Source organism: Microtus oregoni, unplaced genomic scaffold, assembly GCF_018167655.1.
Source record: "Microtus oregoni isolate MIOR12 unplaced genomic scaffold, Mior012 000033F_ref0000390, whole genome shotgun sequence".
In the NCBI taxonomy this organism is placed as follows: domain Eukaryota; kingdom Metazoa; phylum Chordata; class Mammalia; order Rodentia; family Cricetidae; genus Microtus; species Microtus oregoni.
Window position 1 is genome coordinate 16,203,653 of NW_024543092.1, and position 26,434 is coordinate 16,230,086.

A 26,434-nucleotide genomic window follows, 5' to 3' on the forward strand; every position below is an offset into this window, starting at 1 on the left:
AGGAAAACATCCTGCGGACTAGCTGTCATAGGGTCAGAGGGCCATCGGTGTGTTGAAAGCTCATGCAGAAAAGAGGTTGGACATCTGAGGTCAGGCTGCGCAGGACATTGGTGGTCCCCAGTGGCCCTTCTGTGACAGTTTGTTGGGTGTCCTGGTGAGTCCTGCCTTCCAGAGGCTGAAGCAGGGCAGAAGGCTGACATCAGTGGCCTGGTCTGTTAGCTGTCTCTCCCCTGGCTGCAGAAGCAATGTAGGTACAGTCAACTTGCTGTGCTGGTCAGTATGGGGACCACCACACACTCAAATTCAGTACTCTGAATATACCCGCCGAGTTCTGCCATAAATCAAACACTCGGGTAGAATGTGGGACAAAATGCGCACAGCATGTCAGGCATCTGCCTTCGCAGGACTGACAGTCTGGGGGCGGGATCAAAGGAACACTTCCTCTCTTTCGTTTTCTCTACCACATCCCATGGAGGTGTTCTTGTGTGGCTTCCCCTTGCTCTGAGGTCATGAGAGGTGCTATTTCCCACCTCTGCTGCTTCTCAGGCAGAGGCCTTCAAGCAACCTGCTGTTAGTGGAGAAAGGCTGACAAGTTGCTTGTCACTGTCTGTGACCTGGCCTGGCTGTGCACAGTGGCATTTGTTTCCCCTGCCCTCTGCCCCATCCTAGGTCTACCAAGCTGCAGTCAAAATATGTATTTCTTTGATTTTAGAAACACCTTCCACTGCAGGTGGGAAAAGCAAATGCTAAGTCATGCTCCTCCTGTCCGGACACAGCGAGGCCATGTCTAAAAAAATTGGCCAAATTGTTGTTATGTAGTTTATTTGAAAAGATAGTTCTGACTGAAATAATGTAATTTATTGTGTGTGTGTGTGTGTGTGTGTGTACATGTGTGTTGGGGTTTGGGGGGACATTGGTGGCCTGAAGACACAAAACCAATTAGCAGTCACCTTCAGAAGAGCTGGCTGTGGCGTAGAAGCGAGGGTAGTTTTGCATGGAAGTTGAGTCTGAGGAATCCAGGTCCCTAGGAAGCTCCGTGGGAGATGACGGAGAAAAGGAAGTGGTGCTTCTAACACTGCTTGCTTTTCACAAGATCCTTGGTTCCGTCTTCAACACCACAGTCCTCCCTTGGATGGAGGAAACGATATCCGTCACAGAATAAAGGGCAGGGTGGTGATGTAGTGATAGACTCCAGGAAATGTTACTTATTAAAAGCTCTGAAAGCTTTCTGAGTGAGAAAAGCCCGCCTCTAAAGGTTACATGCTGTAAGATGTCATTTATATAATGTTCTCAGAATAACATTAAAGAAGATGGAGAACATGGCTCCCGGGGCCAGGGGAGGGCGAGCGTGAACTGTTTTGGTGGGACGGGTTTAGGTCTTGAATAATCTCGACATGTGATAAGAGAATCAACATTTATACATGAAGAGAGGCAGAGGATAAAGGAGTGCATTCTGGGAATGGTGTTCCGAGAGAGGTTGGCTGTCTCCTTCCCTGAACTTCACCAGCCAGCTTCCTCTCATTAGGTAAGATGTCACTATGGAGGGAAGTTAGGTGGCAGCTACCATCTTAGAAAACAAAGTCTGAAAAGAAGGTTAAGGTTAAGGAAAATAACGCAGAGAAAGAAGAGAAAGAAAAGGGCTGAGGGCTGTATAATTTTCTGAGACCTCCCATGAGTCCATATTTATTTCAGTATGCAAAATTAAAAAGAAGTTTCCAGGTTCTTCTGATATGTCACCAATTCAGACCCCACAGCCGCTGGGATGTGCCAACTTAGACCACTCAGCCACTGACAGCTGTTGTGAGTATGAACGGGGCAGGATCAGACTTGGATTGAAAATACTTTAATAGATGGCCGAGTAATCGATGCACTAGCTTGGAGTAGTCATGACCTTCAAGATACAAGTAGCAATGCTAGGGACTTGTTAGGGATTGAAGGTGAGTGGCTAAAATGCGTCTATCAGGGGCATGTGTTTAACATTTGGTCACCAGTTGATGGCCTTGTTTTGGAAGGTTGCATAACCTTTTGGATGCGAGGCCTTCCTGGAACACATACATAGAAGGGGTCTAGCTTGGCCCTGCCCTTTGAGTATATACCTGCCTTCTCCATACAGAGGTCCAGGTCTCTCTCTCTCTCTCTCTCTCTCTCTCTCTCTCTCTCTCTCTCTCCTTGTTGGCAGAGATGTGACAAGCTCCAGCCACATATCTTGGTGTTATCAACTCTGCCATACCCTTCCCACGACAGTGGAAAACATCGAAACCACGAGCCAAAACAAACCACTCCTCCTAAGTTGCTCTGTCAGGTATTTGGAAACACCAGTATGAAAGGTTGGCTAACAGCACCTAAAATGGCAGGTGACCAGCAGGGTAAAGGAGGCAGGTAGCTGGCTCTCCTGGTGCTCAGAGCTTGTAAGGTAAGAGCTAACTCATGGCACTGTGGGGCTCTAGGATCAGATGTGCAGAGGACATGCGCGACCCCCAAAGGTGGCAAAGGGGAGTGTATGAGAGAACGAGGCCCGAAGACTTCATGTTTTTACAGAAGTCCCCGAGGTTTGCTCTGTGACAGTTTCAGATCAGCGTCTGGGAGAAACAGTGGAGTTAGCTGTTGGGGATTGTCACAGAGGCACAAAAGGTTAGCTGCCATTGTGGAGGTGATAGGGGCGAGCTGAGGAAAACTCTGGCTGTTCAGAGAGGACAGGAGTGTAATCGCTGTTTCTAGGGGAGTTCCATACACCTGGAATAGTACCCATAATGGAGCAGACACCTTTATCAACGTCAGAGGCTTCATGAAGGTGAGGTATAACCAATAGCCCGTTAGGTCAAAACTTCACCTTTACAACCGCCAATAACTGGGGGACAATAACTGTAAAACACAGATCTGCTCATGGGTATCAGTGAGAGAGCTCATGGACAGCCTGTCCTCACTCCATGGGTTTCTGTGAGAGAGAGAGCTCATGGACAGCCCATCCGCACTCCATGGGTTTCTGTGAGAGAGAGCTCATGGACAGCCCGTCCTCACTCCATGAGTTTCTGTGAGAGAGAGCTCATGGACAGCCCATCCTCACTCCATGGGTATCTGTGTGAGAGAGAGCTCATGGACAGCCCGTCCTCACTCCATGGGTATCTGAGAAAGAGAGGTCATGGACAGCCCGTCCTCACTCCATGGGTATCTGAGAAAGAGAGGTCATGGACAGCCCGTCCTCACTCCATGAGTTTCTGTGAGAGAGAGCTCATGGACAGCCTGTTCTCACTCCTGTTTGGTAGCCTGTGGACAGACCCCACTTCCCTGGTTCTGTTTCTTTGAACTCACTGGTGTGATGTCATTGTCCCAGACAATCTGCAATTTCCTAGTCTTGAAATTACCTGAACTAGCACATGGCGCTCTTTCTGACTGATGCCCCTTTTAGGTGTCTCTTTTAAGTCAGAAGACAGCCAAATCAGTTCTCACATTCAGAAAGTTCGTGGGAAGGATGTGTGGGTGCAGAAGAGCTTTCTCCATCGCGTTCTCTGAAATGTCTGTTTCCATCAAGTGTGTCTCCATGGAGCCTTGAAACCCTCCCCGACCCACAGATTATCCTTTCCCTTCTCTAGAAAATTTGTGCCTGCGCTCAGAATTGCATCAGCAGTGGGCTTGGGAGTGACGAATTTCCTGGCTATTAATTGTGACTGTACTCTTCCTTCCCCAGAAAAGCAGAGGCACATTGACTCCGTGGGCTGCTAGCCCACAAGTCACCCGAATGTTTCTTTTCATATCGACTTACTTTTCATAGAGGTGAATGCATCACTCCACCATGGGGAGACAAAGGTATCGAGTTGCATAGTGACTCCGTGCCAGGTAGTTGGGAATTTGCGTACTCGGTGACGGTGCAGGAAGTTCTATGCAGATATGCGTGACACTAAGTAAGGAGCATAAAAGGGCAGTGAGAAATTCTATTTTAGGTTCCTTCCAGAATGATCTATGAATTTTTTTTTTTGAGGCAGAGTTTCTTTGTGTAACAGCTCTGACTGTCCTGGAACTTGCTCTGTGGACCAAGCTGGCCTCGAACTCAAAGAGATCCACTTGCCTCTGCCTCTGTAGTACTGGAATTAAAGGTGTGCACCACCACCACCCAGCTCCATGAATGCTTTTATTCATTAATTTCACAAGTGCACATCTGCAATTTCTGTACTAGGCATTAGAAAAATAACTGTTAACAAAAGCAGGCAAGATCCTTGAACTCATATGGAGTAGAACTGGAAGAATTAGTTTGGATCCTCAGAGAAGCAAGTACTAAGGGATTACATGTACCTGGATTTTTGGTTTTAGGAGTATCCTGTTAAAGGGGAGGATCATGGGAACTGGCAACCCTGGGAAAGTCTTTAGGGCATCTTAGGAAGGCTGTGTAGAAGCAGCAGCCTGCTTCATGGCTGGGGCTACCCTTGGGAGGTATGGCCTTTCATAAATACCCACAAAGCGATTGCCCAGCATGGCAGGTGGAACCACATCCACTCTGCTTTCTAGAATAGGAGGGGCCAGAAAGGAAGCCACAGGCTGCCTCAGGGCGGATAGGCAAAGGTACTGACTTCCAAATGCCATGAAAGATGTGAAGAGATGGACTCTGAAAGCAAGTGCCACCATGTTAGATGTAGTGCATCTAATCCAGCTGCCAGTGACCCCTGGGAAGGCACCCCACACTGGAGAGCTGATGTCTGAAGACAGAGTATAAGCCATCTGGGAGGAGTCAGAGGGTAGGAGTGCTTTCTGGGAAAACTCCTCATAGCCCATTTTAGGAACAGGAAGAGGAGGGCCATGCTATTCTGTTAGACCAGCAATTGGGGAGGGCCCAGGAAAGTATGAAGACGCATACTCTTGAAATGACAATTCTGGCACCAGTGTAGGGATCTGACTGCTGGGGAAGCAGTGGGAAGGCTGTGAGGATGTGGAATGTGGCACAGGAGATGGAGTTGAGTGGGCAGATACGTGGGAGAACTAGAGGGTACTGTACTTAGATAGGACACGAGGAGTGGGGTTGGAGGGAAGGTCCTGGCTTGCAGCGTGGGATGGATGGGTGCTAGAAAGGAGTGGGGAGGCAGACAGAGGAGAAGACAAGGGGAGGGACTTGCTGGGTCTGAGGTGCACATGGCTTACCCTGGAGTATCTGCATGTTACAGACAGGGACTACACCTAAGGAAGAAGTTTATCTGAGAAAGTGACTATGGGGACACCCCGGGGCTCAGCAGAGGGGGATGAAGAGGATGAAGAAGATGTGGAGAGTGGCAGGAGGAGGAGGAAGAGGAGAAGGGGAGGGGAGAGAGGAGAGAAAGAAGGGAGAAGCACAGGAGGGGAAGGAGGGGAAGGAGGAGGATAGTGATGGATAATGATTGGATTGCAGCAGTCAAAGTAAGGGAAGAGTCTGTGCAGAGGCAGGGTTACCAGTGAGTAAAACAAGCCAGATTTGGTGGCTTACTGGTCATTGTTGACCTTAACAAGAGCTGTTGGGTAGCATGATGGTTGGGGAACACCAGATTGGAATAGGTTGGGTTATGGTGGGGAGCAAGAAGCAACAAACTCTACAAGTTTGGCCATGAAGGGGAAGGGAGGGGTCATTGTCTAGACGAGAGTCTGAGCTGGGAGGACTTTGGCTGTTGTCATGGTGTTTTGGTCATGTTGTGCTGTCGTTTCCTCTGGGACAGACATGACTGTTGTTGTGATTACCTGCATGTGACCCCATGAGACTGAGCCTATTAACAGGAGGACCTATTAGCTCATGACGTCCTCACGGGGCCCTTCTTTTCCTGGAGGTTATGTAAGAGGTAACTGGGAACAATATATAGTTGTGCAGCTTTCGATGAATTACCCATGTCGTGGGTGGGACTGTGCAGTTAGCACTTTACCAGCCAACCAAGCTACCTCCCCTGGCCCTAGGCTTCTTGTAACATCTCTCCAAAAAAGGTCTCATGACTGGTAGAGACGGAAACAAACTTACAGGGATCAACCATTCTCAAAGGAAGACTCAGCTCACCTGACAGTACAGAGGAGATAGGAGTAGGCTGGTCCAGAGTATGCAGCAAGCCTTGGCCTTGAGAAGAGGGCTCTTTCTGTGCATCTTGAGGGGAGATTTGGAAAAAAACATCATATATATATCAATTGCTAAAGTTCAAGGCATATCCGACAATGCCCAGAAGTCACTTTGAAATCCCCCTGACACTCCTCGTTTGGTTTCTTTGACCCAGCTCACATACTTTAATTTTCAGCCTGGATGGGGAAGACATTCCGTGTTGGTACCAATGCATTCCATTAAACAGCCATCAATCATCCTGTGCATTTGGGGGACTGCTACAGTTGATAGTATTTCCTAATGTAGTTAGCCTTAGTGACACAGGGAACAACAGCAAGCCCTTTTAAAAAAAATCTTTTTAGTTAACCATACTTTTATCTAAACACAATCACAATACAGTGGCATTGCAGGTGGAACATGCTAGAACAGATCGTAGACATGGCTTTTCACCCAGGGCCCTTCTACCTACTAGCTTAGTCAGAGGAGTGGAGCCCGAGGTGGGGGTCGCTGTTGGGCTTTAAATGAATATGTGAGTCGGGATGGGGCTAGAGCGATGGCCCAGTGGTTAAGAGTGTTTGCTGCTTCCCCGGAGGATCCAGGTTCTGTTTCTAATACCCACATCAGACATTTCACAATTGAGTGTAACTCTAGCTCCAAGGGATCCAAGGCCTTCCTTTGGCCTGCTAGGGTACACACATACATTAAAAATAAAAATCATTCTTTAGATGAATCTAGGACAGGGACCATCGCTCAATGGCTAAAGAGCTTATTGCACATGCCTGAGGACTGGAGTTTGGATCCTCAGAACCAAATAAATGTTGGGGGGGGGACGCCCCTTTAATCCCAATCTGGACTGAGGTGGCTAGTGAGATTATTCATATCAGCGTGCTCTGGGTTTGATTGAGAGATCCTGCCTCAATCAATAAGATGAAAGAGCAATGAAGGATGGTTCTGACCATCCACAAATATGCAAACATGCATATACATGTGTGTGTACCTGAGTGTGGTACACACATGGGGGAGAATGAATCTGGGACCTCTGTTTAGGCCATGCACATAGAGTGCTGCTGGTGCCTCATGTGTTGGCAAAGAGCTTCTACTGGGAATCGATCTGGGTTCTCCTCTCTACCTGGGCTGACAAGACTTCATAACAAAAAGTCACTTCTTTGCGCTCCCTTGCTCTGCCCAATTGCGTACCAAGAATTGAAGACCTAGCAAGTTAGCATCACAGAACTCAGGTTTCTGCTCCTTGCTTTTCCTTCCAAAGCCAGAGAAGGTTCTAGAAATCATGTGGTTAGCTGGGACATCAGGCTTTGTGTGTGGGATTTAGATTTTGTTTCGTTTCTCTGAGAAAGAAGAGCCCCGGGTTCTTGTCCTAGCTGCACATCAGCTGGCTGTGTGTCTGCAGCCTTTGCATTCCCCAAGAATTTTATTTTAATCTTTAAAAATTCTAATGCTCTGTAAGCTTTCCTCTGCACCAGGCATCCCTACTTATGAAATTCACAGTACTTTTCTTCCCTTCTCGCCTATAGGGGAAAAGCCGGAAGGGATGCTTGCATTAGCTCATGTCACTGGGAAGAAGGGAACTTGAGGAGGTGGCTTGATGTTCCCAGGGGGATGGCGTATGATGGAAGCTGAACATCTGGAGTGGGAGTGTCTGTGCCTGCAGCTGGAGAATTTATCCAGGCCAAGACATCTCAGGCTGCGTATGTTCTGGGTCATCCCATCAGGACATTGATGAGTGCCGGAAACCAATTTAATCTCTATGATGTCAGAGAGCACTTAGCATCCACAAGATCTAGGTGACTGACAGCCTTGGGCAACACCCTGCCCGCTACCCCCCTGCCCAACGTCTCTCCACTATCAAGGTCTTGTTTGGGTAGACACAGTCCTGAAGCCTCTAGCTCATACTCATAACTGTTTTGTTGTTGTTGTTGTTGTTGTTGTTGTTGTTTTCCTCTTTACTGAATCTCTTCAGGACCTGATTAAGTTCTCAATTCTTTTCATTCTCCCTGCCTGCCTGAATCACACTTTCTAGATATTAAGTATGAGGTAAACGCTTCCATACACCTCCATGCTTTTGTCTGGCTCTGTAGTCACAACTCCAGCTTTATGAGCCTTCTGAGGATCCACGGGCCTAATGAGCAGATTTCCTGTAGAGGACGATGGGAGGATACTGGCAGAGAAAGTGGGGCACCGTTAGACTCTACTGAATGACGATGCCATCCTTCTTACCCCCTTCAGCTTCTCAGTCAACACCTCACCAATAAACCGGGGACTTCCTGCTGTGTTTTCCTCAGAGTGACTATTAGTTGTCTTAACAATTTATCAATTTTATTATTGTTGGTTTATCGAAGGGTTTTTGCAAGAGGCAGGAGGTTGACCATTCTTGGGGGAATTAATGGAGGTGGGATAGGAAGAAGGGTGTTTGAGAACAAGCAGATTCCTCCACTGTGCATACTCTGTAAGGGTTGGTAAGTGGGGACTCCTGGGGCTTGTCAGAAATAAGATGATATTCCCTGACCCTGCCAAGTGCTTTTTAGAAGGATGAACTAAAAGTAAGGCAAATGCAGGAATAATTTTCTAATGCAAAACATTTTGCCTGCCTGTTCTCAGCTGTGAAAAAACATTCTCCTAGAGAGACCAATGCTCCTATACATTAATAGCTGCATTTAAGTGGGAATCTGAGTTTGGTGGGAGAAAGGAAGATCCTTTTCAGGGCTGACACAAATTCTCTCACTAACGCTAGTGAAATGGGTTTCCTCCAATAAAAACAATAAAACAGGATTTTGGCTATCAAACCACTAAAAGAAAAATTGGAATGGAGTTGGGGAGATGCTTACTCTGTAAGCATGAGGAATTGAGTTTTTCTCCCCCACACTCATGTAGAAAGTCAGGTGAGGTGGCACACACTCAGGTCCCTGGGGCTTGCTGGCCAGCTAGCCTAGCCAATGAGTGAGCTCCAATATCAGTGGGAGAACAGTCTCAAAAAAAATGTGCAGAGAACAAAAAATACACTGGATATTGACACCTGAGCTTTATATCCATGTGCCCACACGGAAACTCATGCACACTCACACAGAAGAGAAGAGATAAAATAGAGGCGTTTGCGAACAACAGGCAAAGCTGGACACGTGGCCTGAGATGGCTTTCCATAGACGGGACATCGTCGTGGCAGCTTTTTCCCGCTCCACACGGCTCCCGACGCTTACAGGAGTGATGCTGCCGCAGTGGAAGGTGATGCTAGAACTATCTATGTGGATGCGTGTGTAAGAGGAAGGCTGATGCAGGCTCGAGAGCCTTCCGTATCCATGTCAGCCATTCATGTACCTTTGGAATTTTATCTCATACAGCCAGGAACACTTCCTTCAGGAATCTTCATCCTAAACCACTGTTTTACCTCCCCTTCGAGTGAGACAGTTGAGCCCAACTGTGTTAAATGCCAAAAATATTCAAACCAGTTTGGCCATTACATATACACCATTAACATCCTCATTTCCTTAAGAATGTACTTATATTTGCATGTATATTTTATCCGCATGCTTGTCTGTGTATCACTTGTGTGGCTGGTGGTTGCAGGAGCCAGAAGAAGTCATCATATCTCCTGGAACCACGTGGCTGCTGGGAATCAAAGCCAGGTCCTCTGGAAGAACACTCAGTGCTCTTAACCACCGAGTTCTCCCTCCAACCCCATCATGGTTACCCTGACTGCTCCTTCCACCAGTGTATGCCAAAGCCAGCACATGTTTTCCTGTGGCCTGGAGCACTGATGCTTTCATGGCTTGCCACTGGGACCAACCATAGACACGGGAGCTCAGACTCAAAGGGACACCTCCAGTGTCACAGGTTTGTGAGCCTTCAGATCACCCCTGTGCCACATTCTGCAGACACCAGGGGAGCAGAGCAAGTGCTCCTTGGAGAAATGTGACCAGAGCAGATCTGACCATGAAAGACTGTAGTTGTACAGAGTGAAGAGGAGGAGATGGGATGAGGGGGCAGGGAGAGGCTGCCGGGAGGAAGTGATGCCTGAGAGAAGGGAACCAGGGAGGCCAAGGCTGTGAGAGCAAACCCGGAATCTTAGCACTTCAGGCAGAGGCTGAGGCAGGGGATGAATACCAAGCCAACCTGGACCACACAGCAACAATAACCTTCAACAAAGGCCCCGTAGAACCTCATCTTTCCTAGAGAAAGCTGTTTGTTTGTTTTTGGCACACAGTAATGCATCAGACCTCAGAAAGAGGTTTTTAACCTGCTGAGCCAGTTCGCGTCCTGGATCCCCCAAGTGAGGTCTGTGAGCTTGCAGGACAGCCTTCGCTGGAGTTCCTAGAGAAGCAGAGGACTCACACAGGACTCCAGGAGCCTCAGACTGATCTGCACCAAGCAAAACCACCCTGGGGATCATCAGAGCTCAAACACCTCCTTGCGGCTTTGTGTGGTACACAAAAAAAACCATGTTGTCCGTGGGTGTTTGAAGTGAGTGGGGTTTCGTCCTAACTATATCAAAGCCTCTGCATCTTTCACCTGTATCTCAGCAGCCGCAGGCTTTGCCTAACAGCCTTCTTGCATCCAAAACAAACACACAACATTTCCCCATCAAACGCTGCATGCACTGGACTGACTTCTGAAGGTGTTTGAGAGGTGGCTGCTGGGGATAAATTCAGACTAACTTTGTTCTGGTTGAATGTGTGTTGCCCCCAAAAAAAATGTTGAGCAGGCAGTGTTGCTAGGACGTTGACTCTGGTGGGGCAGTGGGCCAAGGGCAGCAAGGAGCTGACCAATGTGTATGGGACTCACTCACTGACTAAAAAGGAATGAGAACAGGGTACTCGCATCCCACCAGTGGAAGGGGGCATTGACTCAGATGAGTCTGGGATCAAAAACTATCACTGCCCTCTTTTTATTAGCACAAGTTTGAATTAAGATGAAAAGAAAAAGAAAAAGGACACCAGGTAGGGAAAGAGCAGGGTTCCTCAGGGTCTGTGAGGAAGGTGGTTCTGGTCACAGGTTTTCAAGGACACTTAATCAGCAGAGTCACAGAGCCTCACAGTGCGGAAGCCATGCTCCACTAGGCAGTGAGCAAACACTTAACAAGCCTCTCTCTTCCATCTGCTCCATCTCTACATGCCCCGGGGACACTGCCATCAGCAGGATCTAGTTTTAAGAATATTGGGGAAGGGCGATAGGACCTTTGATCAAGGCCTAGGAAATGCTGTAGTCAACACTGTTCCTTTGACACCTCTCCCTCACCTGCCATCCCCAGTCTCTGTGGAAATATCTCTCAAGTTCATCCTGTTTCTGAATCTCTACCACCACCATCCAGATCCTGGACGCCAAACCCTGACCCAGTTTTCTTCCTCAGAACCATGGCTGGGCCTCCTAGTTCATCTCCCACCCCACCTCTATTCTCTCTACATTTTATAGCCATGCTGTGGCCAGAGGAAGCTGCCCATATAAGCTCTAAAATTAGATTGTTCTTCTTTTTTTAAATCATTGTTTTTTATTGGAATTACATTTATAGATTGACCTAGGAAGAAATGACGCCATTATGTTTGTTTGCTTATACAAGAATATACGTCAAGTGTTCACTGGCCTCCTCCAGTGTGATGTAAATGTCCCACAGGAAGCACCTATGGTTAGTTTTTTTTTGTTGTTGTTGTTAACTTGATAGAAACCTAGGCAACCTCAGGTGCAGACATGGCTCCCTCAGATTGCTCTATGAACACAGCGGTGGGACATTTCCCTGATTGCTCATTTATTTAGGAGGCTCAGTCTCTGTAGGTGGTGCCACCCTGGGCAGGTAGTCCTGGGAGGTCTAAGAAAGGTAGCTGACATGAATCCGGGAACAAGCCAGCAAAGCAGCATTCCTCCATGTCTTCTGCTTTAGTTTCTGCCTCCAGGTTCCCACCTCTAGTTCCTGCCTTAGTTTCCCTCAGTGATGGAGAGTGTAACCCATAAGCTGAATAAATTCAAGCCGTTTCTGATCAGTGTCTTGTCACAACAGAAACCAAGCTAGGCCATAGGCCATAACCTTTCTTACATTGCTAAACATATCATTCTGGGGGCCAGAAAGAGAGCTCGGGGGATAAAGGTTTGCATCCAGGCTTGGTGGCATAAATTCAATCTCTGTGACCCACTTGTTAGAGTAGAGAACCAAGTCCTGCAAACTGTTCTCTGACCTTTGCATGTCCACTGTGATGTGTGTGTACACACGTAGACACATACACACAGATAAATACATGGGACAGGTAGGAGCTTTGAAAAAACTTCCAAAAGAATGCCATTTTGTTGTTCTTGTTACAGATGCACAAAGTCTTGATTTCTGCAGATTAATATGGAGATTTTTATTGACTTTCACATGCTAGCTTACTTTATTACCTCACTGAATTCTCTCACCTGCTGAGGAGTTTCGTAGTGGACCCTTGGGTTTGTGAAAATCTCTTAGCACATTGTGTGCAAACAGCACCGGTTCTAACTCTTCCCTTCTGAGCTCTACACGCCTCACTTGCTTTTCTCACGGAAGTGTGTTGGCCAGTTCCTCACAGGATGATGAGAGGGGACTTCTGTCCTGCTCCTGAATAATGAAATTCTTAAAGCTGAGTTCCAGGGTAACTGTGTGCTATTGTGTGGGGAAAACTAGCCATCATGACCTTATTAATCACGCAGGTATTTGAGAAAAATCCTTTAAAAAGAAGGCTTGGGACTGCTGCGGGTTTTGGTGCTTAAAAACACTGGTTGCTCTTGCAGCAGACTGGGCTTCAGTTTCCTGAACCCACATGAACCATCTGTAACTCCGGCTCCAAGGATCTGATGCCCTATTCTGGCCTCTGTGCGCATGCAGGCGGCACACAGACATACATTCAAGCAAAACACCCATATACATAAAATAAAAACAAATAGGTCAAGTCCCCCAAAATGTTTAAAAAGAGGCAGAATCACGTCACTTATTTTGTTTAACCAGAACTTCTGTCTGCATCCTCAGACGCAGCACCTACTGTTCCTGGTCCTCCCTATCCTCATCTGCCCAGTGTTTCTTCAGCTCCAGACAGATGGCTTCTTTAAGGCATTTGAAGCATGCCATGCCCCTGCCCGCCCTGGGACCCGTGAACACTGTTTATTCCTTTGGTCTAGAATGTTCAGTACTCTGCCACCCCACACCATCCCAGCTGTCCTTGCCTGACCAATCCTACTGTCTTAGCAAAGGCGATTCAGGAACAGGGATGTGGGGGCCCTTTGACGTCCAGAACTGCAGAGTGTTCACATTCTGGAAACCTAGCTACCTACTTTGTGGTTTTTCTCCAACTGCATCTGGGACCATGGGGGATGGTTAGCTAGATTTGCAGGGCTATTATTTGACAGAAAAAAAAGCAGGACCAGAAGGATGGGAAGTCGGCGGCACCAGCCAGAGAGAAACCAGTGTGATAAACTGTGAGGTCCAGGCAACAGAGTGCAGCGAAGGGACCAGAGGCTTATAAGGGGTGTGTGTCAAAATGGGGGAGCCAGGGCTTACCGGATTTCACTTCAGAGAGGACGGCTATGTCAGAGCTCCTGGTCCTATGGGACTAAGATTCTGAAAATAGCAGGAGACTGACCCTTTATGTGTAGCGCTAACTTCTCTAGGACTGTAAGTCCCCTCTACACTAGAGTAGTCGGGCTTTAGTGATGAAGGAATGAAGGGGAGGTAGGTATTATTAGTGGAGGAACCTCGGGGTCCTTGGAGGTTGCTCTGAATTGCTGCAGGCTGTTTTCTTGCACCCTTGTTCAGCCTCAACATCGTGTCCTCCAGACAAACTGTTAAAGAGAATTCTGCAAAGTCAATATTCTAAGATGATCCATGTGCCTTGGTTTTAGGACAGGGAGTCCCAGCCCAGAGCAAGCAAATGAGGGGAAGGGAGAGGGAGAGAGGAGAGGGAAAGGGGAAGGAGAGGGGAAAGGAGAGGAGGGGGAAGGAAAGGAGAGGGGAAAGGAGAGGAAAGGAGAGGCAAGGAGGGAAGAGGGAGCCTGCCTATCCCTCTGCCTGGCCAGCAGTTCTGCCTGGTAATCTCTGGGCAGCAAACTGGATTGGCAAAGCTGGATATTGTCTTTCTAAATCAGGGGTCTGTTTTCAGCCCATGAAGACAGGAGATTTAATATGTCATTAGTTAGAACGCTGAGTAATTGAGAGTGAAAATTCCCGTTAAAAAAAAAGAATCTGTGCAAATAAGGATCCTTATGTAAAAGGGTGCCATGACTTGGTTTCTTTTTATAGTGGTGCCCCTGAAGCTGGTGGCCTGTGGAGGAACGCCCTCAGGGCCTGTTCAGGCTCAGCACCCCTCCCTGGTGCAGCTTTGCTGAGGTCTCATCCAGGTCTTTTACTTATTCAGCCAGCAACCTTCCTGAGATATGCCAGGTGATTAATCAGGTCAATTATAGCATATCCTCAGTCATTTGATGCTCTGCCCACACGTTCCGTTGCTTCTCCCTACACAAAGCTTGGGCTCTGTGGGGGCCTCTCATTGGTTCCCTGTGTGCTGCTTGTTCCTCACTGCTCTGAGCCCTCTGCTATGATGTCACTCGAGTGATATTTTTAGACATGTACCTGGTCGACAGGAACGTGAGTTACATTTTCCGCACCCTACACCTTTCGTTCCTTCCTTCTAGGGCGACAAGCTTGCGTTGTAATGGACGTAGGTTATGGTGATCCTTGAAGAGCCTGGGATCCTGAGCCTGAGTCAGCTGACCATTGATGGGTAGAGCTAGGGTGCTATATTGGTTACTCTGCTCGTTGATGCAGCTGAATACCTGACAAGAAGCCATTAGGGGAGGAAAGGTTTTGTTCTGGACTATGGTTTGAGGTGAAGGCAGCCCGCACCAGGGCAGCACCGTGTGGCAGCAGGAGTGGTTCTCAGCTTTGAGGTCAGGAGTGTGAGACTGCTTCTTCATTTCTGGGTGAACCAGGAAGTAGGCAGAGCACAGGAAGTGGTGTTATAAATCTCAAGCTAGCCCCTCCTCCTAGCAACCGTTTCCTCCAATTAGGTTCCACATCATTGCCAAACAGCACCACCAACCTGGAACCAAATGTCCACACACTAGAGCCCACGGGGAACATTTTACATCCAAACCATAACTGGTGTGGAAAGGGAGGGTCTAGAATCCACAAAAGCCTGACACACATTTTAGACACGCATCTTATCTGGAGCTGAGGAATGGTCACCTCCCCAAAGGCAGGTATCGAAGCTTTTGGGTCAGAGTTTTCCCAACTGAGAGTTTGAATCCATTACTAGGTCATGAAACCAGTTCGTGTTGTTCCTGTTCAGAATAAAGCGTAGAATAGAACAGGGTAGGGATGTCAGCTAGAACCAAGGATAGCACAGGAAGCAAAATAAGAGTCTCTGTGCTCTTTGGAATTGCTTAGAGAAACAGAACTGATAGAATGAATCAATCTCTCTCTCTCTCTCTCTCTCTCTCTCTCTCTCTCTCTCTCTCTCTCTCTCTCTCTGTGCCCAGTCCAACAGTACTCCACATAAATACAAAATAGTGGTGGGTCACTAGTGATTAACAATCGTACGGTAAGACAAACATGGTAGGCAGAACAGCAGTCTCCAGAGATGCCCGTATCCTACTGTCCAGAAGCTGGCAGAGGGGTGTATGTGTATATGTATGTCTTGGTGCTGGCTCTGGCCTTAGCACTGTGAGAAGACAGGTATCATCTCTGGCATGAGACCCTCCAGAGGCTGCCTGTCTTATAGAGAAGAATGACTGTTCTGTCGGCCAGTGTCCTGATACACACACACATATGCACACTCACACACACACACAGACATGGAATTTATTCGATTGGCTTACAGCTGTGGTCCAGCTAGTCCAACAATGGTTGTCCCCTAAAGGAAAGTGTAAGAATCCAATAGTTGTTGGGTCCACGAGGCTGGATGTCCTAGCTGGTCTACACTATACTCTGGAATCCCAAAGATGTAGGCTCTAACACCAGTAAAGGAATGAACTTGCCAGCAAGAGTGAGGCCAAGCAGGCAAAGAGCAAAAGCTTCCTCCATGACCTTTATATAGGCTGCCACCAGAAGGTGTGGGCAAGACTTAAAGTGGGTCTTCCTGCTTCAAAAGATTGACATGAAAGGTGTATCTCTTCAAATGATCCTATCAGGAAAAATTCCTCACAGCTATACCCAGCAGCGTGGGTTTCAGTTAATTCTAGAAGTAGTCAAGTTGACAACCAGAATAGCCATCACGATCTCCTTGAGTAAAGCACCAGTCCGGAGTTGTTCTGTGGAGGTTTTATTCTGGTTTCATGTGTATGTGTTGTGTGTAGGCTGTGGTATAAAAATGTATTTATTGCTATGAAAATCACACTCAGAATTTATGGTCATTAGTTAATGTGATTTTTGGATTGATAATTCAGTTTTGTTTTTCTTGACTCTAGAAGCATGTCGCATATATTAGGTCCTCAGTAGTTACTGTGGAAGTTAAGGAAGAAGAAAGGGAGGAAGGAAGGAAGGAAGGAAGGCAGGAGAAAGGAAACAAGGAAGGATGAAGGAAGGAAGGAAGGGAGGATGAAGGAGGGAAAGAAAGAAGGATGAAAAAAGGGAGGAAGGAAGGAAGGAAGGAAGAAGGAAGGAAGGACAGGGAATGAATGAAGAAGGGGAACAGAGAGCAAGGAACGAGGAAAGTGGGAGAGAAAGACTGAAGGAAGAAGGTAGTGATGGAGGAGGAAGGCATGTCCATCTGGTGGAGCTGGGGTGATGGACATAGGTCTTCATTCCTTAGTGTCATGAGAGGGTCTCAGCAATTTCCTTTTTGGAGTGATCTGAAATTGAGACAAAACTTGACAAAGCCCCTCTCCCTAGAGATGCCGGGGCTTGTGTAATCCATGTTCCAGAGGTTTCCATTGGGTAGTGTGGTGTTAGTGCCATCTAACTGCCATAACGATCCCCCACAGCCTTAGTGCAGTGTCTCAGAACAACACAGCTTTCTCTCCTACCTTTCCTACTTCCTTCCTGTCTGTTCCCCTTTGTCATTTATCACTGGTGCATTCTGGGTATTCAGAAACATGTGCTGGGTTTCAGGGGCTACGGTCAAGGTGTAGACTGTGCTGTGTCCCTTCTGCTAATGTTAAGAGACAGTCTCTTTCCTCATTCATTCTGGCTGCTAGAGGCACCTAAAATCCCAGACTTACCTCTCTTTTATGTCCTAGGCTGGCACAATCAGATAGGATTCTCGTACTGCCCCATGGGCTGTCCCTTTACCCCCTTTGTATGTTTTAGGGCCTTTATGAATTAGATGGTTCTCATTAGATAACCTTCCTATCTTAGTCTTAGCTGAATGAGGACGAGTAGTTTCAGCTCCACCTGGGACCTTACTTCCCCTCTGCCAGCCTGGACAGTAGGAAGTGGACATCTCTGGAGAATACAGCTCTGTTCGACACACTAGGCTTACTGAAAGATTCTGATCACTAGTGACCACCCCTCAGTCTTTTATATTTGTGTTGGAGTACCATTGGGCTGGGCACGCATGGTGTGAGCATCTCATGGTGTGACCAGGACAGAACAGGACAGCTGTTCTAGGACAGAGCCTGGTCTGCTACCTCACGTGGTTGGGTCAGTCACACAGATCAGTCGTGATTTGTTCTAATCTGTTTTCCCCCCAAGGGCAGTCTTCATGTTGCTTATCTGCTTAATAAAGTTGTCTGTTAGTAGCAGCTGCCTTTGTCTAGCTCACCTACCACATGGCGTGTGGCACAGGGTGACAGGTGACAGGCACTGTAGGGGAGGGAGTCCTATCTGAGCTCCTACACCAATCTCTGTGCTACAGTGACTGAACACCCAGTGGAAATAGATACCATCACCTTCCCTGATGAGAGACTTGAGGAGGCTCATGATTCATCTACGGGATGCACCACTGCAGGAACTGCACAGTTCAGTCCTGGCTTCTGATCGCTGGGGATGACGTCACAGTATCACCCACCTGCATAGCAGGGCCATCATTCCCTATGCCCTACATCCAATCCAAGGAGGTGTGTTGTTCTTGGAAAGAGCAAAGGAGCCATTCTGTGCTTGTGACTTCTGTTTCGTTTTCTGAAGATTGATGATCTCAGCATGGTGGCCAGCATGGCGGACACAATAGACCAAGCACCTGCATGTTCCTGACTGGCTTCTGTCGAACTCTTTTTTTTTTTTTTTGGTTTTTCGAGACAGGGTTTCTCTGTGGCTTTGGAGCCTGTCCTGGAACTAGCTCTGTAGACCAGGCTGGTCTCGAATTCTGTTGAACTCTTAACTCTAGAGCAGTGGTTCTCAACCTTCTTAATGCTGGGACCCTTTAATACTATTCCTCATGCTGTGATGATCCCCCCCACCACCACCATAAAATTGTTTTTGTTGCTTCTTCATAACTGTAATTTTGCTACTGTTATAAGTCATAATACAAATATCTGCTCTGTAGGATTATCTCATATACGACCCCCTTGAAAGGGTCATCTGACCCCCAGGTTTAGAAACCCTGTTCTAGCAGGTACCCAGGGTATGATAGTATTGGTATTGATGGTAGACCAAATAGGTCTCCTGGTATTTCCCTCTTTTTTTCTTGTATTTTAATAAGTCAGTGCAGTGAGTTCACTGGGACATTTATATGTATATGGTGCTTTGGTCATATTTATCCTCCTGACTGCCTGCACATCTTCCCTCTATTACTTTAATTTTCGTGTTCCTCTCAGGCCCTTAGAAATGTTCAGTCAGTGATAGTCTGATAGCATGAAGGAGCTTACCGTGGAAAGGAGCAGAGTTTAGCAGTGTTCTTTGTGCTCACCATAAAAGGAACACAAGGCACAGTGTGAGGCTTCCAATGTTGCATAGATTTGATTCTTTTTGATAAATGGAAAACACTTCCGGTGAAAGAGAGACACGAGCCCCGTCTTACTCACCGTGTCTCTCAGTGCTTGGCAGCTGCGCTGAATGAATAAACAGCTTTGTTCATTCCTTTATTAGTAAGACAGCATCTGAGTCTGAGACTGGGGGGACCAAGCGGAGCAGGCTGGAGCCCTTCAGGGAATTTATTGTCCCTAGCATGTATTTGTCCCGCGCTTTTTGAAGGGACATCAGTAATTGCATAGAAGTTGTATAGCGGTGGAGGAGTTTATAAGTTCACGGAGGCTTCTCTGAGCAGTTGATTTTTCTTTGTCTGCTCCCTCATAATAGGAAGTGGGATTTTTTTTAACCTTTTCCATTGTAATTTGAAGTTTGATTTCCTTTGTGAGAGAATTTGCCTGCTGAGAGGTAGAACTGTTTTCTACTATTGATCTGCTATTGATTGAATTTGAGTGATTTTGTTGTGATCTTTATGAATGACAGGATAACTCTCCTGACACTTAGACACTGCCACAGCCGCCTGTTTCGATGGTGGTGATGGCTAACAGCACACGCCAGCCAAGCACGCGCTGGGAAAGGCGGTGGCTCTGGACAGCGCTGTACGCTGTTGACATTTAGATATGTGCAGGGGGACCAGTTTTATGTTTTGGGATCCAGATGGCTGTTCCCACAGGAGTGCTGTCCCTGTGGATGAAGTGGGAAGTCAGGAACCAAGTTTCTGTCTGCCTCCATATCCCCAGGCAGGCGGCTTGGCTGTCACCAGCAGGTTCTCGGTGTCTTGCCTTGCAAGGGCAGTGTGCCTTTGACTAGTGAAGGTTTTAAGTGACCTCCAGTCACTGTTCTTTGAAAACCCATCATGTACGCTAGCAGATGGCAAGTTCGCGTTTGGGCATGAAGTTTAACGCAGCCCTGGCACGATGACTCTATTCCTGAGATCTGTTTGGGTAATAAGAATTTGTAATTTAATTAGGTTGTCCCTCCTCACTAATTGTTTTAGTTCTGCATGTGCAAGCGTACATTTGCAAGCTAAATACCAAATACTAGTGTGTGTCTTTTCTGATATTGGGAGAAGGATAGCTTAAAAAATTAATCGCGGCAACCTCTTGGATAATGTATTTCATTTGATTAGTGCAGACACACACAGATGTTCAGTAAAGAAAGGAAGGAAAAGCCTGCAAAAGTAGTGGTCAAAGCAAGGGAAGATAGCTCCGTGGGTAAGGCATGTGCCATGAAGAGCCAAATTTGGGCGCCCAGAGCGTGTAAAAGCTGGGCATGGCAGTATGCTATCTGCAACCTCTTTATTTCACACTTACTGTGAGCCGGAGACAGGGCATGCGAAGCAATAAACAAGAGAGTGATACCTGAGGTTGTTCTCTGACCTTCACATGCAAAAGCGAGAGAGAGAGAGAGAGAGAGAGAGAGAGAGAGAGAGGTTTATAAAGTAGTGAGCAAGACAAAGTCAGAGGCACAGGCCCCTGTGATATAACCTTGTGATGTGCTGTTTGGGAGCTGCTAGGTGGGTCAGTTTTCCTCCTGGTGCTGTTTTGTCCCCATTATGATGGTTGCAGTAGACCAGGTGACGTCAGGGTCTCTCTAGCTCTGTGCTTCAGTGTCTCCAATCCTCTAACCGAATGACTGCAATTGTCTGAGGAGCAGTGTGGAGGAGAGGACAGTGAGCGAGCATGTGCACATGCAGATGAGTCTGTTCTTGCATTGTGGTTCAGCCGTGGTCTTCATTGACCCTGATGAGTGTCCTTCTTAAACGGAGACGTCAACAAACCCTGATGTGGCACGTGCTATAAGCGTGGCAGATGCTTTGACATGAAGCTGGCTCTCATCTTTCCTTGGGGAACCTGGACTTATGGAGAGAGAGAATGAAGACCAGAAGAAGTGGGTGCTCGCCCCACACTTGATTCCTAGAAGTCATACGTGACCCAGCCAAATGCACACATCCTAAGTGGCTGCTGACCGTGAGATGTCAGTGATGATACCTCTATACCTGTGTTTTTGATAGTCCGAAGATACATATTAGAAAATTTTAGAAAGACCCAGATCCAAGATTATGCAACCCTTTACAAGAGGAGAATTGGAAGGAAACACAGTATTAGACTTAATTTGTAACTAATTGCTGATCATTTTAAAATTTAGCGTATAGGGCCTGGGAGGTGGCTTAGGGAGTACAGTCTTGCTGTGCAGGTCCGAGGACCATGGCCTGTAATCACAGATCTTGGAGTCAGAAGCGGGGGATCCTGGGAGCAAGCTGGTTGGGTACACAAGCTGAAATGCTTAACTCTAGGTTTAAGGGAGAGACCCCGACTCAGTGTATAAGATGGGGAGTGAGCAAGTCAGCAATTAATTATACATTAAGTTAATAAATAAGACCCTCGATGTGAGCGTCTTGCCTCTACATGTAAGCACACACATGTGCATATACATCTGCAGGGAAATGTGCACCCACTACATGTGAGCATGCATACGCACATATACATGTTACATGTACGTATACATGCAAAATAATGTATTTATATAAATATGTATAGACTTATAACTCTATGTTCATATGTTTTTACATGTTTACGCAGTTCATTATACATCGGACTGTGGAGTTAGCCTTTTGCTAGTCCTTCCCATTGGGGGCCCAGTTAAGAGCTCCCCTCTACCAGGCAGGTGGGGTGTTTTATGTCAGCCAGTGTGGCTGTCAAGACTGCCTCCTCCTGCATTCTGCTCCAGGAGTCCCCTTGAGGACTCTGTCTGGTAAAGCCATTTCATGTTCACAGTCACTTCCCACCATGTCTAGGTTTCTTCTGGGCCACCAAAACCACAATTCTATGAATCATTGAGGCCACAGTAAGAGCTACAGTGGTCCTCACTATAATGTCTTCTGACTACTTTCAAAATGGATCTTCCAACTTCTTCTTTTTTTTTTTTAATTCAGTTTACCAAACGTTTGTCAGTGTGGTTGGGACACATGGGGACAGTCACTGTAGTTATAATTTTTTTCTTTTAATTTAAGAAATGTAGCTCTGGTCCCCTATTGTCATTTTAATATCCAAAGAGCTATTTGCTTAATGAAACTGGACCCACTCCATGCTGGTGAACCCTTCCTCCTGTGTTTAGTCATTGCCCAGTCAGGCTTGGCTGGGGGCCTGGGAGGGAGCCCTGCCCAGGGTCTTGCCCCCTGGATACCAGCAAGGGTTTTAGAGAATGTGACTCCTGGACTCATCTTCCCCGGGGATATCCTTGGTCTGACTTCGGCATGGATGGAATGCCAGCAATGAATGCTGGGAGAAGGTTGTCAGCATACACATGTCATCCAGGGAACTGCATGACATAGCCTGGCCTCGAGGTTTCTTGGACCTGCATGGAGCCCATTAACTCTCACAGTGACCCCAGGAGCCTCACAGACGGGACATGGAGAGCCTATGCCCTATGCAGCCACTGAGTTGGAGGGCGGCTTGGGGGTAGGGGCAGACGCTAGGCACTCTTGCACTGGGCAAGCCTTTCTATTCTTGGAGGAAATTAATTGGGAGTGGGAATTTGGGAAGAAGGCAGAGGAAAGGAGGCTTCAGGAGTTTGAGTGCCCGTGGATGAGTGGATGAGGTGAGGGACAGTTGTTGGAGAGTCTTCACCAAAGCCACCGACAGTGGGAGGAACCTTGAACAAAGTTCAGATGCTTGAAAGCAAACATGGGCTGCTTGATTAACGACAGCCTGGCATTGTTTGTAATCTCAGCGAGGTGGAGTGGGGGGATGGCCTTGCCTTCCCATCATTCCTTTCTTCGCTGTGCTTGTGTTCATCACCTTTCCTTCACTATAACTTATAGCCCGGGTAATTCAGCTTATAAAGAGGAAAGGTTTCTTTTGGCCCACAGGTCTATGGATTCTAGTCCATGGTCTGTAGTTTTAGCAGCTTTGGGGCCTGTGGTGAGGTAACACAGCAAGTTGAACCTGTGTAGAAGAACAGAATTTTTCACTCTGGGGCTATGGAAAAGGAAGAGAAAGAGAAGAGAAAGAAGGTTTCTATCACTTGGTGGGGAGGAATGGGCTTATTTCTGCTTATACTTCTGCATCATAGTGTATCAACAATGGAAGTCAGGGCAGGAACTGAAGGGGACTGTGGAGAATGCTGCTTACTGATTTCCTCAGCCTACTTTCTTATACATCTCCTGACCACATGCCCAGCAGTGACACTGGGTCCTCCTATGATAATCACTAAAAAAGCGCTCCACAGGCTTCACTACAGGCGAACATATGGGGGCATGTTTTCAACTGCGGCCCCTCCTCTTAGACAACCCTATCTTGCATGAAGTTGTAAAAACAAAACAAAACAAAACCCCAACCAGGACAGTCATGTTCCCACAAAGCCCTCTGAGGGTGTCACCCCAATTCCTGAAGACCACTCACCAGGCTCCCAAGGATTATTTTTTAGCCCCCTCCCCATAGTGTCACGATGGAAATGCAGCCTTGACCACATGGGCCTTTGGTGGACAGTCTAGGTCCAAAGTACAGAAGGATTCCTGTACCAGGTGGGCTCAGGTCTAATACATATGGTCCCTATAAATAACTAGATGGGTGTAGACACAGAAGATTCTCCAGGTAGACGTAGTGGCAGGGGTGTGAGGTGCCCAGGCAGCGCCATTTGCTTGGACTGATGAATGGGCTGGAGGACACTGGGTGGTGTACTTGACAGACAAGAAATGTGTGCCTGGCACAAGAGTTACCAGGCAGTTTCCAGATAGCTCTTGAACCTACCAGGTTCAAGACTACACTGCTGAAGAACATGTCTCTCCTTTCCCAGCAATAATTAACTGTAATATATTTATAAAGAGAGAGCTAGTCCAATGCATGATTCATTCTTCCCCACATGAAATTATGAGATTGTGTAAGTCATAGTTTTACCTAAGAAGGGGATGTTCAAGTTGGTTAATTTTATAACTTTGGTATTTCTGCGAAATGGTAGACACTCCATTCATGTCTACTTTCTTTTATTTTATAATTTACTTTGCTTCCTAGAAAGGCACCAAGCTAGTTTGAAAATGGATTAATGTTGTTAAAAGTTATGTGTCCTGGAAGAATCATGACGGCTCTGGTGGTGGTGTGCAGTGGTGTAGGGAGGAAAAGCTTGACCGCGGCTGCAGTCTGCCTCGCGGATCGCGGAGCTCACACGGTGCTGTGGAGAAGAAGTTGTGCACAGTATAAACAGATAGCCAGCAATGAGGATCTGCCAATCCCGATGGAAAACCCCTATAAGGAGCCCCTTAAGAGGTGTGTCTTGTGCGAGAAACGTGTGGATTATAAGAATGTACAGCTTTTGTCCCAGTTTATCTCTCCATTTACTGGATGCGTTTACGGACGGCACATAACAGGCCTTTGTGGGAAGAAACAGAAAGAAATAACGAAAGCCATTAAGAGAGCTCAGAAAATGGGGTTTATGCCAGTTATGTACAAGGATCCGGCATATCTCAAAGACCCTAAAGTGTGTAACATCAGGTACCGGGAATAAACTGCGAAGTTACTGCCAATAAATCTGGAAGTGAACATGTTGGCACTGACGGAAAAAAAAAAAAGTTATGTGTCCTAAGCAACCATGTAACGTTTTGTTGAGTTAAGTTGCACATAGCAGGACACGCAAAACCCTAGCCATTTTCCAGGGTACAGGTCAATGGCATTGTGAGTATCATGCAGTTTTAATTAACCTGATTGCACAACGTTTCTAAATCTCCCTACCCCAATGCATGAGAAAGTAGGAAACACTGGAGGACGGTGTTTACTCGGGGAAAACATACTCTGTGCCCGAATGCCAAGGGGTCACACTGGATTTTCCTGGGTATGAAGAAAGGAAGCGTTAGAGATAAGCATGCCTTGTGGAACGTTCCCATAGGTTCTAGAAATAGGATTGTTTTGAAAAAATGGACTGATTATTTTTATTTCACCAGGCAGTAAGAAAATGTAGGCAAGGTGGCAAGTAGAGGGAGTTCTAGAGATCGGCATCTGGACTCGGAGCTGGCGTCAGAAGTGTGGAGAATTGGTGAGACTTGAGCATGAATGTCCCCATAGACAAATCTTTCTGGATTTCTCTCCTTCCTTGAGCTGATGTTAGGAAATTATCTTCACAACTACCTCAAAGTGTAGCACAATGCTGACTCCCCATGGGGATCTGCAAATGTGAAAATCACCATAGCAACATCTATATTAAACTTTCTATCCTAACACTGTTAGGGAAAGAGGCTTGTGTGTTCCTAAGACTTTCTCAATAAATAAACAGTGTGCTCCCTCCTACTCTCCCACACAGTATTTTGTTCCTCTGTATCAGACATTGTTTCTGAGATGCAAAGCTCTGCATGACCTGTTATGGGCAGCCAACACATCAGTGCTGGTCTCGGGGTGTCCGAATGCTATTTCCAGTAGTGGTGGGAGCCAGGGCAGTGGAATTTCTGGACATCTTTGGTGGCAGGGGATAGCTGGGAAAGCGTCGGATGAATAGATTTGATACATGATAAACTCAGGGTGTTATTTATTGTGAGCCCGTCTAGAATCGAGCACTCATGTTGTTAGCCACTCTGCTGCTTATGGAATCATGCTGCCTCCAAAGACTTGATGGTGTGAAGATACTGAATGACTTCTGTTGCCTAGAACACCCGTGTAGGTTTGGCAGAATTCCCTATTCAAAGAAACATTGTCATTTCTTACCCTGTAGAGGACCCATACACCTATCATATATCCTGTTAAATATTCTCATTCCTCATTCTCAGGTCATCTTAGGGTCCCCTAGGAAATGACAACTACAATTGTGAAGTGATAAAAATAATTTTTTTTTGTTGAAAAAGTCAGGCATAGTAATGTAAAGTTGCAGCTCCAGAACTTGGGAGGGAGAGAGGGGTAGGAAGATTGCTTCAAGGCCAGCCTGGTCTACAAAGCAAGTTTCAGGCTAGCCAGGACTACATGAAGAGATACTATCTCAATAAGCAACCAAACAAACAAACAAAAATGGAACAAGCATTGTTTGAAGGTGTGGGAGGTTTCTGAAGACTGAAGGACTTCCCCAGAAGAAAAGTCTTCATAGGTCTTCATGGCTTCTCAAGTCACTGGGATTACAGGCTTGTGTCAGTAGCCCTAGCTCAAGGGATATTTTCTTCCATCTCAATTCTTCAAGATGATGGCAACCCAAGAATCAGTATTGGCCAAAATATTGTGGTGCCTATTGCCTCTGACATCCAGGGCTCCATCACCTCTGACATCCAGGGCTCCATCACCTCTGGCATACAGGGTTCCATCGCCTCTGACATCCAGGGTTCCATCACCTCTGACATCCAGGGTTCCATCACCCCAGACATCCAGGGCTCCATCACCTCTGACATCCAGGACTCCATCACCTCTGACATCCAGGACTCCATTGCCTCTGACATCCAGGTCTCCATCACCTTTGACATCCAGGGCTCCATCACCCCAGACATCCAGGGCTCCATCACCTCTGACATCCAGGGCTCCATCGCCCCTGTCATCCAGGGCTCCATTGCCTCTGACATCCGGGGCTCCATTGCCCCTGACATC

At 47.0% G+C, this 26,434-nt stretch overlaps 2 protein-coding genes across 3 annotated transcripts in view; both read left to right on the plus strand.

Annotated features, from left to right (window-relative positions):
* Positions 1-26,434, plus strand: part of Zdhhc14 (zinc finger DHHC-type palmitoyltransferase 14) — a 250,131-nt gene that overhangs the window by 22,869 nt on the left and 200,828 nt on the right. The gene's annotated exons all lie outside the window — the stretch shown is intronic.
* LOC121466370 (28S ribosomal protein S18c, mitochondrial-like) lies at positions 23,961-24,421 on the plus strand. The gene has a single exon (XM_041680037.1). It carries the CDS (start codon positions 23,961-23,963, stop codon positions 24,384-24,386), a length of 426 nt encoding a protein of 141 aa, XP_041535971.1. The 3' UTR covers positions 24,387-24,421.